Genomic DNA, 15,860 nt, shown 5'->3' on the forward strand with positions numbered 1-15,860 from the left:
AAAAGGAACAGAGTAGCAGAATGGATTAAAAAAGAAAATCCAACTGTATGCTGCCTACAGGAAACTCATCTAAGTAACAAGGATAAAAACAAATTCAAAGTGAAAGGCTGGAAAACAATACTCCAAGCAAATAACATCCAAAAAAACAAGGCATAGCAATACTCATATCTGATAATGCTGACTACAAGACAGCAAAAGTACTCAGAGACAAAAATGGCCATTTCATAATGGCTAAGGGGACACTGAATCAAGAAGACATAACAATTCTTAATATATATGCACCAAACCAAGGAGCACCAAAATATATAAGACAGCTACTTATTGACCTTAAAACAAAAACTGACAAAAATACAATCATACTTGGAGACCTCAATACACTGCTCACGGCTCTAGATTGGTCATCCAAACAGAAAATCAATAAACAAATATGGGCCTTAAACAAAACACTAGAGCACCTGGATATGATAGACATCTACAGGACATTTCATCCCAAAGTGACTACTATACATTTTTCTCCAGTGTACATGGATCATTCTCAAGAATTGACCATATGTTGAGCCACAAAAACAACATCAGCAAATTCAGAAAAATCGAAGTTGTACCAAGCATATTTTCTGATCATAAAGCCTTGAAACTAGAATTCAACTGCAAAAAAGAGGAAAAAAATCCCACAAAAATGTGGAGACTAAACAACATACTTTTAAAAAATGAATGGGTCAAAGAAGAAATAAGTGCAGAGATCAAAAGATATATACAGACTAATGAAAATGACAATACGACATATCAGAATCTATGGGATGCAGCAAAAGCAGTGATAAGAGGGAAGTTCATATCGCTTCAGGCACATATGAACAAAAAAGAGAGAGCCCAAGTGAACCACTTAACTTCACACCTTAAGGAACTAGAAAACGAAGAACAAAGACAACAAAAAACCAGCCGAAGAAAGGAGATAATAAAAATCAGAGCAGATATAAATGAAATAGAGAACAGAAAAACTATAGAAAAAATTAATAGAACAAGGAGTTGGTTCTTTGAAAAGATCAACAAAATTGACAAACCCTTGGCAGGACTTACCAAGGAAAAAAGAGAAAGAACTCAAAATAACAAAATCCAAAATGAAAGAGGAGAAATCACCATGGACACTGTAGATATACAAAGAATTATTGTAGAATACTATGAAAAACTTTATGCCACTAAATTCAACAACCTAGAAGAAATGGATAAATTCCTAGAACAATACAACCTTCCTAGACTGAGTCATGAAGAAGCAGAAAGCCTAAACAGACCGATTAGTAGAGAAGAAATAGAAAAAACCATTAAAAACTTCCCCAAAAATAAAAGTCCAGGCCCTGACGGCTATACCAGCGAATTTTATCAAACATTCAAAGAAGACTTGGTTCCTATTCTACTCAAAGTCTTCCAAAAAATTTAAGAAGAAGCAATACTTCCAAACACATTTTATGAGGCCAACATAACCCTCATACCAAAACCAGGCAAGGATGGCACAAAAAAAGAAAACTACAGACCAATATCTCTAATGAATACAGATGCTAAAATACTAAACAAAATACTAGCAAATCGAATACAACAACATATTAAAAAAATAATACATCATGATCAAGTAGGATTCATCCCACAATCTCAAGGATGGTTCAACATACGTAAAACGGTTAACGTAATACACCATATCAACAAAACAAAGAACAAAAACCACATGATCTTATCAATAGACGCAGAAAAGGCTTTTGATAAAATACAACACAATTTTATGTTTAAGACTCTCAACAAAATGGGTATAGAAGGAAAATATCTTAACATGATAAAGGCCACATATGATAAACCATCAGCCAACATCATATTAAATGGCACTAAACTGAAGGCTTTCCCCCTTAAATCAGGAACAAGACAGGGTTGTCCACTCTCTCCACTCTTTTTTAATGTAGTACTAGGGGTTCTAGCCAGAGCAATCAGACAAGACAAAGAAATAAAGGGCATCCATATTGGAAAAGAAGAATAAAGGTATCATGTTTTGCAGATGATATGATGCTATACATCGAAAACCCCAAAGAATCCACAAAAAGACTACTAGAAACAATAAGCCAATACAGTAAGGTCGCATGATACAAAATTAACATAAAGAAGTCCATAGCCTTTCTATATGCCAACAATGAAACAATTGAGAACAAACTCAAAAGAATAATCCCCTTCACGATTGCAACAAAAAAAATAAAATACTTAGGAATAAACATAACAAAGAATGTAAAGGACTTATATAATGAAAACTATAAACCATTGTTAAGGGAAATCGAAAAAGATATAATGAGATGGAAGAATATACCTTGTTCTTGGTTAGGAAGAATAAATATAATCAAGATGGCTATATTACCCAAAGGAATATACAAATTTAATGCAATTTCCATTAAAATTTCAATGACATTTTTTAAAGAAATAGAGCAAAAAATCATCAGATTTATATGGGACTATAAAAAACCCCGAATAGCCAAAGCAATCCTGAAGATAAAGAATGAAGCTGGGGGCATTACAATACCTGACTTCAAACTATATTATAGGGCCACGACAACCAAAACAGCATGGTATTGGCAGAAAAATAGACACTCAGACCAATGGAACAGAATAGAAAGTCCAGAAATAAAACCACATATATATAGTCAAATAACTTTTGATAAAGGGGCAAGAACACACAATGGAGAAAAGAAAGCCTCTTCAATAAATGGTGCTGGGAAAACTGGAAAGCCACATGCAAAAGAATGAAACTGGACTACAGTTTGTCCCCCTGTACTAAAATGAACTCAAAATGGATCAAAGATCTAAACATAAGACCTGAAACAATTAAGTACATAGAAGAAGACATAGGTACTCAACTCATGGACCTGGGTTTTAAAGAGCATTTTTATGAATTTGACTCCACAGGCAAAAGAAGTGAAGGCAAAAATTAATGAATGGGACTACATCAGACTAAGAAGTTTTTGCTCAGCAAGAGAAACTGATAACAAAATAAACAGGAAGCCAACTAAATGGGAAATGATATTTTCAAACAACAGCTCAGATAAGGGCCTAATATCCAAAATATACAAAGAACTCATAAAACTCAAAAACAAACAATCAAACAATCCAATAAAAAAATGGGAAGAGGATATGAACAGACACTTCTCCCAGGAAGAAATACAAATGGCCAACAGATATATGAAAAGGTGCTCATCTTCTTTAGTTATTAGAGAAATGCACATCACAACTGCAATAAGATACCACCTCACTCCTGTTCGATTAGCTATTATAAACAAGGCAGGTAATAGCAAATGTTGGAGATGCTGTGGAGAAAAAGGAACCCTCATTCACTGTTGGTGGGAATGTAAAGTAGTACAACCATTATGGAAGAAAGTATGGTGGTTCCTCAAAAAACTGAAAATAGAACTACCTTATGACCCAGCAATCCCTCTACTGGGTATATACCCCAAAAACTCAGAAACATTGATACGTAAAGACACATGCAGCCCCATGTTCATTGCAGCATTGTTCACAGTGGCCAGGACATGGAAACAACCAAAAAGCCCGTCAATAGATGACTGGATAAAGATGTAGCACATATACACTATGGGATACTACTCAGCCATAAGAAATGATAACATCGGATTATTTACAGCAAAATGGTGGGATCTTGATAACATGATACGAAGCGAAATAAGTAAATCAGAAAAAACCAGGAACTGCATTATTCCATACGTAGGTGGGACATAAAAGTGAAACTAAGAGACATTTATACGAGTGTAGTGGTTACGGGGGGGGGGGGGGAGGGGAGAAAAAGAGAGGGAAAGGGGGAGGGGGAGGGGCACAAAGAAAACTAGATAGAAGGTGACAGAGGACAATCTGACTTTGGGTGATGGGTATGCAACATAATTGAACGACAAGATAACCTGGACTTATTATCTTTGAATATATGTATCCTGATTTATTGATGTCGCCCCATTAAAAAAATAAAATTATTAAAAAATAAATAAATAAATAAATAAACTATAAAACATTCTCGCCTGACCTGTGGTGGCGTAGTGGATAAAGCATCGACCTGGAAATGCTGAGGTCGCCGGTTTGAAACCCTGGGCTTGCCTGGTCAAGGCACATATGGGAGTTGATGCTTCCTGCTCCTCCCCCCCCCCCCCTTGTCTCTCTCCTCTCTCTCTCTCCCTTTCTCTCTCCTTTCTAAAATGAATAAAAAAAAATTCTCATGTATTACAATCCATTCATTTCCTACTGCTCATGTTCATGGTTGTGGGTGGCTGGAGCCAATCATAGCTGTCCTCTGGGACAACACCAAATTTTTATTGGATAATGTGTAATGTACATGGGTCGTTGTATGGCTCTCACAGAATTACATTTTAAAATATGTGGCATTCATGGCTCTCTCAGCCAAAAAGTTTCCTGATCCCTGATATACACAAATATTCACAAGGATGTGGAGAAACTGATCTCTCATACATTATTCGCGGGAATATAAAATGTCACAGCCTCTCTGGAAACTAGCACTATGGTATGTTATAGCTAGAGCATTGAATAGAGTCAGTAACAAAAAGAACAAATAATTTATATACAAAATAAGTTGGATAGATCACAAGAGAATTAAGCTAAATGAAAAACAACAGTACCAAAAAGTCACATAATGCATGGTTGATTTATGTAACTTTTTTGATATGATAGACTAGAAATGAAGAATGAAGCAATGGTTTTCCAGGGTTAGGGATGGTGGGAGTAAGTGTAACTCTCACAGAGCAGTTCAAGGAGATTTTTGTGGAGATGGACTATCTTTATTGCAATGATGAAAAAATTTACATATGCAATAAACTGCCACAGAACTATACATGCATATTAAACGAATGTCAATTTCCTGGCATTGATATGATACTATAGTTATATAAGTTGTAAACTGCATAAAGGTTATGCAGGATTTCTTTGTACTATCTTTGTAACTATCTATGAATCCATAATTATTTCAAAATTCAAATTTTAAAGAATTAATGCCATGTTCCAATTATTATTGAGTGACATTGTTAGAAACTTGTGATATAGTCATTTCTTTAATATTTCCTTATTCTATGAAGTAATAATAGATTCTACAAATAATTCTTTCTAAACTGTTTTAAAGAACAATTGTTCTGTAAAACAAATATTTGTTTTTATATAAAAAGGGTTTTGGGGAACAATTTGGAAAAATCTCATTCATAATATTAACGTTTTAAAATTTTACAATGCAGAAATCGTTCCAGAGAAGCCCCTCATGCATAATTTTGTCTTCCCTGAGGACCTTATTTCAGAATTTGGAAAACATACTAACATGTTACCTAAAACATGGAGTCCTGACCAGTGAGGTAATTTTGGAAAGACAATGAAACATTCTACACCCCCAGTCACTCACCTAGAGCCTGCAGCAATGAATTCCTGAAGCTTAGCACAGCTGATCCCTCACAGGAAGCCTGGTTTATTAACATGATGATATCTGACCTACTTTCTAACAAAAGCTCCCAAAGAAAAGAAAAGCTATTCACAGTTTATGGTTAACAAAGTATGTATATAAAAAAAACCCAAAATATACTAGTTGTTTTCAAAATGACATGTTGCATTTATGAAAGCCCATGTTGGAACTAGTATTCAGATGTGACTAAATTATCTTTCCTTCACTCCGCCCCAAATGCTTTTCACTTCTTTAATGCTCATTTGTAATGTAAATGTTTACATACTTGTCACTTTTTTTAGACAAGGAGATTCACAATGAATCAGAGACGATCTTGTTTTTCTTTGTTTTGCTCTAGGGCTTCATATAGTGGAGGTGCCCCCCCAATGGTTACCAAATGAGTGAATGGAAACACAGTGTCAGGTGTTCCAGTGTTAATTACAGAATGCTTGCTTAGATTTTATATGATTATTGACTAAGAATGAAGTAAGTAAGTTTCTAACTTAAAGGTTAAGTCTACAAATTTTTCTCTAAGTATTCACTTACCTAAATCTAATGGATTTTATGTATTATTATTTGCTAATTATATTGAGAATTTTTTTGGGGGGGAAGCACGTATTAACTGTATCTTTCTCCTAACCAATAGTATTTTCTAGCTTTTGTCTTATAATTGATTCACAGCATATTTAAAAAGAGATAATCTATGCTACTTTAACCAATTAAAATTATGTAAGTTTGCTCAATGTTTTATTATATACACTTTTATGTAAATCTTCTGTATGTGCTTGAAAAGAATAGATATCTGCAATTAGTAATAAAGTGTTACATTTGCCCATTAGGTTCAGATTACTTATCAATTTATCAAATATTTAGCATCTTTACTAATCACAGCAAATTAAATTATTGTGAGTACCACTGAGATATTCTTAACTGTATATCAACAATAAATATACTGATTAGAATGTATAGAAAAACAAAATTTTTTTTTCGGAAAAAAGCCACAATGTCAATGACAAAGATATATTCAAATTAGATTGTACAGTTCCCTCATACAGAAATCACTTTCTTCTTTGACTATGTCCTATATTTTAGACATTATATATATATATATATATATATATATATATATATATTTTTTTTTTTTTTTTTTTTTTTTTTTTTTTTTTTACAGAGACAGAGAGTGAGTCAGAGATAGGGATAGACAGGGACAGACAGACAGGAATGAAGAGAAATGAGAAGCATCAATCATTAGTTTTTCATTGCGTGTTGCAACACCTTAGTTGTTCATTGATTGCTTTCTCATATGTGCCTTGACCGCGGGCCTTCAGCAGACCGAGTAACCTCTTGCTCCAGCCAGTGAGCTTTTGCTCAACCCAGATGAGCCCATGCTCAAGCTGGCGACCTCGGGGTCTCGAACCTGGGTCCTCTGCATCCCAGTCTGATGCTTTATCTATTGCGCCACCGCCTGGTCAGGCACATTATTTATATTATAAAGCAATAATTAACATTCTAATTTTTCTGCTAGATTTTACTTTCTGAGTTTACACTGATATATAGAAAATTAAAGCAGTTACTTTAGTTTATAAAGGAGTATTTTCTTTTCCTTCACCAGAAGTAGTCTAAGCCTTTAAAATATTTGAGTTTTTAAATTCTCTCTGCTATTTCTACGTGTCATATTTCTACCTAATGATAGTTGAGAAGTTTTTCTGGAATTGTGGTAACTATTCACCCTTTATTTAGAATTCTCAAAACAACAACAACAACAACCCGAAGATTATTGAACTGAAGCCTAAATTCTTAGTTGGTTGTCAGGTAAACTTCTGAGATCAGTTCCTATGGTAATTACATCCCCCATCTACTTTTCTGGGTGTAATTAGAACATCAAAGTTATAAGGATAAGTAACAGCACTCATAAGAGAGCAGATTTTAGCCATCTATAATTAAAACATAACATTTAAAACAGTAGAATGAGATAAATTTTAAATACATAATAAAAATAAGCAATGCTATGTAAAAAGAACTCATACTCATGTAATGAGAACTAATAAAAAAATGTGGGTTACTTTTAGAGTTTCTTGCAAGTTTTTTGTTAGTTTGTTTATTTGTTCTAAGAAGCTAAAAGAAAGTTTTCTTTTTTCTATGTATTAGCTGGGACTAATTCAGCTTTCTTGCTCTAGTATTACTGATAGAAGTAGGCCCACTCACACTTAAAGTGAATCAGCAATCAGTTCACCAAAGAGCACCCCTAGTTCAACATTCCCTCCAAAGGCTCATGATTTCTTTTCCCTTTGTTTTTACCATACTAAAGAACTACCAAGACAGCAAATTTCAATACATTTCTGACCCTCTGAGTATGTCAGCATCCTTTTCTAAACACAGAGGATGAATTCCTAGAAATTTCACAATGTTAGTTCCTAAATGCAAAGAATCAAGGAAATTTGGTCAGAAATAATTTGTAGTTTCAGGACTAAAAGGATTGCATTAAATTATATCTTGGGAAAGAGATGCATTGGCAACATTACAAATAAAACTCAAAAGCATAATACCCACTCTATTTGACTGATAATGTAATAGATTTGTGTAATATTCACATGAAAATGGCAATAACAAATATGTAAGAACATTTGCTGCAGCTTATAAATACAGCAGAAAATATTAATAAAGTAGAGATAAATATTAACACAGAATTTGAGATTTGCCAGACATTTTTGTTCAGTTTGTATATGATAATAATGGATATTGTAAGAAAGAATCTGCAATTGTAAATATGCTATAAATACGATTGTACATCTACAATTTTTTTTATGATTCAGTTTTACACAGAAGTAGTACAGTAAATTGGGCCACAGTAATGGTTCATGGGATCAACTCTGTCAATGCCAGTTTGATAAACTTTGACAAAGTCTTAACCACTGTTGTTCCTGACTTCATCTGTGGAATGCACTGGTGATATCTGTCCTACTTACCCCCTCAAGGTTTTCTAAAGCTTCAGTGAAGATTTGCAGACAAAAGGGCTTTGAACGTCAGAAGTTCTTTGTAAGTATGAGCTCCTCTTATACTGAAATTTATTCTTGATATTACAGATTTGGTTTCAACAGACAAAATAAAATATCAAGCTATAATATTTTAGCCCAGAAATTATTACTAGTATAGTGGAATACTTTGTCAAACTTCATTTTGACAATCTGTATTCACCTCATTTGCAATGAAATCAGGCAACTGATGTATTGCACAATTTTACAGACTTACTTGAATGAGCACATATAGCCCATCTGGCTAAGGCTGTTTATTATAAGTAAGTGCTGTTTATTATAAGTCAATCTCCCACAACACTATCACATAGCTGATATGTATCTCCTTTAGGAGATCACCTTGTATATTTTATGTAATATCTGGGTATGCAATTTTGGTGTTTAAACAACTGATCACATCTCATCATTTACACAAAAGAATGATAACTTTATGAAATGCATCAAAGCACAGAGGCTTGATAACTCTACATGAATTGTTTTTTGTGGATATTCTGCTTGTCTTTTTTCCAAAACTTTTTTTCACAGGAAAAATACTTGTTTCCATTCTGTTTGCTTTTGAAAATACCTGTTTTTAAATTTATCTCCAATTAATTCACACCAATTCATCATCAAGTTTTATTGTTGTTGTTGTTTTTTTTGGTTGTTTTTTTTTTGTTTGTTTTTTTGTATTTTTACAGGGACATAGAGAGAGAGTGAGATAGAGGGATAGACAGGAACGGAGAGAGATGAAAAGCATCAATCATCAGTTTTTCGCTGCAACACCTCAGCTGTTCATTGATTGCTTTCTCATATGTGCCATGACCACGGGCCTTCAGCAGACCGAGTAACCCCTTGCTTGAGCCAGCGACCTTGGGTCCAAGCTGGTGAGCTTTTTACTCAAGCCATATGAGCCTGCGCTCAAGCCGGCAACCTCAGGGTCTCAAACCTGGGTCCTTCCGCATCCCAGTTGGACGCTCTATCCACTGCGCCACAGCCTGGTCAGGCCATCGTCAAGTTTTAAATGAATTCTGGTATTGAGAGGGAGAAAGTACTGTATTTAAACAGTCAGATAAGCCTACCTGCCTTGGCTGCTGCAAAATATGGACATAGTGTGTTTCAACAATTAACACACCACATTCATTAAGGATGTGGGAGACAGGCGAATGTAAGGAAATAGAACATTTTCACTTACTGCAAATGAGGGTAGTCTCGTCTGAATTATCACCGCAATCATTCACAAAATCACACAGCTTTTCCTGGGCAATGCAGTGCTTGTTGGCGCACGTGAATTCTTCAGCAGCACACTTTCTGTCTGGGCTTAGCAGGGGAGAACAGTCTTGAAAGGAAATGTCATCCACTGCTACATCTCCCATGTAACTGACACCACGTTTTGCCCTGAAAACAATCTGAAAAAAGAGAGAGAGATGGAAGGAAACAAGGAAGGAAGGAAGGAAGGAAGGGAGGGAGGGAGGGAGGGAGGGAGGGAGGGAGGGAGGGAGACCAGTTTCAGTTGAACTGTCCATCAAGAATTCAAAACTTAGAGCAACCACTAACTACAGGACATTAGACTGAAATCTGAGTAAGATAGCCAGAACAAATGATGAACTATTGCCATCTGCAACAACATGGATGGTCCTTGACAATATTATGCTCAGCAAAATAAGTAAATCAGAAAAATCTAAGAAATATATGATTTCACACATAGGTGGGATATAAAACCAAGACTCGTGGACAAAGATAAAAGTGAATGGTTACCAGAGGGAGAGGGGTGGGAGAAGGGGAGGAATAAAGTGGGCCAAATATAGAGTGTATTTTTGTATTCAGATCTATATGTGGTGATAATAATAGTATGAACCTCACACAGTTATTGTGAAAACTAAAGGAGTGTTTTTTAAATGACTGGAGTAGTTCTTAGCTATTAGTAGTTGTGTGTGTGTGTGTGTGTGTGTGTGTGTGTGTGTGTGTGAGATTGCTTTGGTTAAAAAAAAATTATTATAATTAAAGATTCTGTTTAAATGTGCAGGTTTCCAAATAAAACTCTGATAACAACCCAGTGCTAATTCAGCATGTAATTTCTAAAAATGTTTTATACTTTTACTCAAGGGTTAGAGCCATTTGTCTTTCTGAGACTAAAGGAAATGATTCTGTAAAAGTAGAAGAATCACAAACAGTACGCCAGCTCATCACTACAGCTCCACTACACGGTACTTTGCTTTGCACATAGTAGGTATTTAATGAGTTTTTACTGAAAGAATCAGGAAATTACATAAAAGAAGATTTAAACAACATGAGTATATTTCTCTTCAATCAAATTTCAATATGTTAAAAATTAAATATTGGAAAGGCTAAATTACTAATTGATTCCTCTTGCTTAAATCCCCTTTAATGTCATTCTGTGATGATAGTACTACATAAATACAGGGTGAAGCAAAAGTAGGTTTACAGTTGTTCATATGGGAAAAAATATAATAATTAGCCTGACCAGGTGGTGGCGCAGTGGATAGAGTGTCGGGCTGGGACACAGAGGACCCAGATTTGAAACCCAGAGGTCACCAGCTTGAGTGCAAGTTCATCTGGTTTGAGCAAAGCTCACTAGCTGGGACCCAAGGTTGCTGGATTGAGCAAGGGGTTACTCGGTCTGCTGTAGCCCCATGGTCAAGGCACATATGCGAAAGCAATCAATGAACAACTAAAGTGCCTCAAGGAAAAATTGATGCTTCTCATTTCTCTTCCTTCCTGTCTGTTTGTCTCTATCTATTCGTCCCTCTGACTCTCTGTCTCTGTCAAAAAGAAAAAATACAATAATTAATAAATAAGAATACAAGAATAAACTTTGTGTTTTTTGTATTCACAACTGTAAACCTACTAGAGCCCAATCCTGTATTCTACTTAAACAAAACTAGTTAGAATTTCATTTCCTGGTGACGGGGTGGGATGAGGAAAGCTTATGTCTGGCAGCAGTAAAACCTTCTAATGTTGTTGCTGAGGATTCTTTGCCTAAGTTAAAAGATCTTGGCAGTTGAACAGGTAGAATCATTTCAATAATAAATCTCATGTTGTACAAAGCTGTTATATTGCTCTCCAATATTTATGTCATCAGGTTGAACTTCTTATTCATTTCCTAAATTATCTACTAATAACCCTTAAAAAACCTAGATTCTAGTGAGAAACCAAAAATATAGGAGGATTTATTACATTTACTATTTTAAGGAGATAGGAATAATGCTGTATCAATGTCTTTATACAGCTGTACCTAGCCTGTGCTTCCACTGGAGTTGAGAGGGGCTAATCTGTCAGACATAGCACATGACTATAGATACAAACACTGCAGTGGATACTTCTGCTGCATATGTAGAGGACTGTACATGTAATAATTAGCAATATATCTTCTATCTAGAAGTAACTACAGTGGTACCTTGAGATACGAACAGACCAACATGAATTTTAAGATACGAGCTGTGACTCGGTCCATATTTTTGTTTGAGATTCAAGCAAACTTCCAAGATATGAGTGATGATTCGGGAAGCTGCAGCTAGTTGGTGTGTTGGCGCACGGGTCCAGTATTGGCAGTTTGATACATAAGTTGACTGACTTACAAGCTCGGTTACAGAACAAATTAAATTCGTATCTCAAGGTACCACTGTAATTCTATATTTATAGAATTAAGCCCTTTGCAGTTAAGATGAATAGATATTTTCCTCATTTTCTTTTTCTTAAATAAAATTTAGTTTTATAGTCGTTCCTTAACTATAATTTTTTTTAAATTTTATTTAGAAAATTATATTTAATGGGATGACATTGATCAATAAGAGTATATAAGTTTTAGGTTAACATTTCTATAGCATTTGAACAGTTGATTGTGTTGTGCTCATCTTCCAAGAACACTCTTATTCTGCCCAAAATAAATTTTTAAACCAATACACACACATCCATAAAGCTCTTGATTTCCTGATAGTTCAAAAACATAAAATCCATACCAAATATTTTGGCATGTAATTTTTTCATTTTAATATTTTAATCTATGTTCTGTTCTTTATTTTTGTTTTTTTATTTATGTTATTGATTTTTATTTTTTTAAGAGAGGAGAGGAGATAATGAGACAGACTCCTACATGTGCCCTGACTGGGATTCACCCAACAACCCCAATCTGGGGCAGGTGCTCAAATCAACAGAGCTATTCTCAGAATCTGAGGCTGACTTGATCTTACCAACTGAGCCATCCTGAACGCCTGGCCAATGTTCAAACCAGTTGAACCACTGGCTGTAGCAGGGTAAGAGGGAGAGAAGGGGGAGAGAAAGAGAGAGAGAAGCACTTTGTTGCTTCTCTTGTGTGCCCTTACTGAGAATCAAACCTGGGACATCCAAATGCCAGGCTGACCCTCTATCCAACTGAGTCAACTGACCAGGGCCGGATCTATTCTTTAATTGTCAGATATATACAGGTCTTATCCTCCTAATATTATTATAATCAAGGTGAAAACAAATACATCACATAATTTTGTTTCTCCCCCCCAAAAAACTTTAAAATTAAGCAAATCTGTTATCTCTAATAAAGTTCAATAATATAATGTTTTTAAAAATATGTTATTTTAATCAAATTTTAAATGAATTAATATAATTTATATTTCTGAGAATATATTTATAAAATGGATGTGTTCTTAGGCCCTGGCCGGTTGGCTCAGTGGTAGAGTGTCGGCCTGGCATGCAGGAGTCCCAGGTTCGATTCCTGGCCAGGGCACATAGGAGAAGCGCCCATCTGCTTCTCCATCCCTCCCCCTCTCCTTCCTCTCTGTCTCTCTCTTCCCCTCCCGCAGCCAAGGCTCCATTGGAGCAAAGTTGACCCGGGAGCTGAGGATGGCTCTGTGGCCTCTGCCTCAGACACTGGAATGGCTCTGATTGCGGCAGAGCAATGCCCCAAGATGGGTAGAGCATCGCCCCCTGGTGGGCATGCCGGGTGGATCCCGGTCAGGCGCACGCGGGAGTCTGTCTGATAGCCTCCCTATTTCCAACTTCAGAAAAATACAAAAAGAAAAAAAATTAAATGGATATGTTCTTTATATATGGGAGACTGTGGAAAGGAGGATAGTTGTCATTAAAATTAAATGTTCTGAGAAGCATAGTTGTCTAATGGTGAGAAATTAGAACATTCTGAAAATTGGAAATTTCTGTGGAAAATTCTGTATGTATTCATACAACATATGTATATATAGGCACCATTCAGGTTAGAAATGTAGGCTGACATCAAGCATGAAAAACAAAGGTTACTCTGAAAATATTAGACTTCATTCTTCAGGAGCCATACACTTTTCCTTAGCCAAGTTTACAATCTTATTTATTTAAAGGTGTCCCTAAGAAATCTTAGGTTTATAAAACACTGGACCTTCTTAGTAATACATTCAACAAATGTATAATTATCTATTGGGAGTACTGGAAATAAAAACATAACTAAGGCAGAGTAAATGCTTCCAAGAACTTGATGATTTAGTTAAGTAAACAAGGTAGCATGAAGTAATGTTTTAGTGTTATGAAAAATTTAAAGACATAAAACTTTTAAGCTTATTTACAGATACTTTTAATATTTTTTTAAAATAGGATTTCAACCTCAAAATGTCTATTTTTCTTTACAACCCTTTTTTTTTTTTTTTTTTAAGTGAGGGGAGAGGAGATCGAGAGGACTCCCACATGCGCTGCAACCAGGATCCACCTGGCAACACCCATCTGGAGCTGATGCTTGAATCAACCAAGCTATCCTCAGTGGCAGGGCCGATGCTACAACCAGTTGAGCCATTGGCTACAAGAGGGGAAGAGGGAGAGAGAAGAGGGAGAGAACAAAATTGAAAGAATCATGGCTCCGACCGGATGGCTCAGTGATAGAGCGTCAGCCTGGCGTGTGGAAGTCCCAGGTTCCGTTTCCTGTCAGGGCACACAGAAAAAGTGACTATCTGCTTCTCCATCCTCCTTCTCTTTTTTTCTCTCTCTCTCCACTCCCGCAGCCGTAGCTTGAATAGTTTGAAAGCACAGTTGGCTCCGGGTGCTAAGGATGGCTCCATGGCCTCACCTCAGTTGCTGAGCAATAGAGCAGCAGCTCCAGATGGGCAGAGCATCTCCTGGTAGGGAGGCTTGCTAGGCGGATTCTGATCAGGGTGCCTGCAGGAGTCTGTCTCTCTGCCTCTCCGCCTCTCACTTAATTAAAAAAATAATCATGCTACCTGACATCAAACTAACTATAAGGCCATACTAATCAAAAAGCATTAAAAAAAGGTATACTGATCAATAGAATATATAATAAAAAACACTTGGTCCTAGTCAGAAATTTACTATTTAAGTAAGTGAAATTTACTAAAAATAAAATGAAAATTTTTCACTTAAAATAGGATTTTGTATTTCCCCATGTATAAGATACTCTTATGTATAAGATGCACCTTAATTGTGGGGCCCGAATTTTGAAAAGAAAAGTATTACATAAAGTTATTGACCTCAAGTTTTATTCCTCATAAAATTCATACAACTTCTCATCACTGTCAAAATTCCCATTCATGAGCGTGTCCTCATCTGTGTCTGATGACGAATCACTGTCTTCAACAATGAGCCCCCAAACAAGCGCAAAAAAGCGAGAAATGCAAGTAAAAAAACTACAATCACTGTATAAGATGCACCCAGTTTTTAGACCCCAAAGTTTTCGAAAAAATGTGCATCTTATCTATGGGGAAATAGGTATTTAGGTTGTGGCCCTGGCTGGTTAGCTCAGTGGATAGAGATTTGGCCTTATGCGCTGATGTCCTGCGTTCAATCCCCAGTCAGGACACACATGAGAAAATCAGACAGATTAGAGCAAAATAAATAAATAAATAAAACCAGACTAAAAACTAAAAATGAAACTGCCTTTTGACCCAGCAATCCCACTTCTGGGAATTTATCCTAAGAATCCTGAAACACTAATTAAAAAAATATATATGCACCCCCATGTTCACTGCAGTATTATTTATAAGAGTTCGAAACAGCCCATGTGTCATCAATAGATGAGTGGATAAAAAATTGTGGTAATTTCCATAATGGAAATCTATGTGGCCATAAAAAAGAATGAAATCTCACCTTTTGTGACAGCATGGATGGACTTTGAGTGTTTTACGCAAAGTAAAATAGCCCAGTTAGAGAAAGACAAATTCTGTATGATTTCGGTCATATGTAGAATCTAATGAACAAAATGAACTAATATGGAAACTAGAAGCCTCCTTATACCAAGAGAGATGCTGACTACTGCTGGGGGAGGATATGGCGTGAAGTAGGGGAGAGAAAAGAAACTCATGGACACAGACAAGTGTAGTGATTGCTGGGGGTGGGGCATGTAGAGAAGGGTACGGGGGAACAAATGGCAAGGGACAAAGACT

At 35.9% G+C, this 15,860-nt stretch overlaps 1 protein-coding gene across 6 annotated transcripts in view; it reads right to left on the reverse strand.

Annotated features, from left to right (window-relative positions):
• Positions 1 to 15,860, reverse strand: part of MALRD1 (MAM and LDL receptor class A domain containing 1) — a 794,026-nt gene that overhangs the window by 471,429 nt on the left and 306,737 nt on the right. For 5 of the 6 annotated variants that reach the window (XM_066232773.1, XM_066232769.1, XM_066232771.1 and 2 more), the window contains one exon: positions 9,665 to 9,878. The exons of the other annotated variant lie outside the window; for it this stretch is intronic. In XM_066232773.1, the coding sequence (XP_066088870.1) occupies positions 9,665 to 9,878 (214 nt within the window). The remainder of the gene's footprint in view (positions 1 to 9,664; positions 9,879 to 15,860) is intronic. 6 annotated transcript variants of the gene reach the window in all.

Source organism: Saccopteryx bilineata, chromosome 5 (genome assembly GCF_036850765.1).
Source record: "Saccopteryx bilineata isolate mSacBil1 chromosome 5, mSacBil1_pri_phased_curated, whole genome shotgun sequence".
Classification (NCBI taxonomy): Eukaryota; Metazoa; Chordata; class Mammalia; order Chiroptera; family Emballonuridae; genus Saccopteryx; species Saccopteryx bilineata.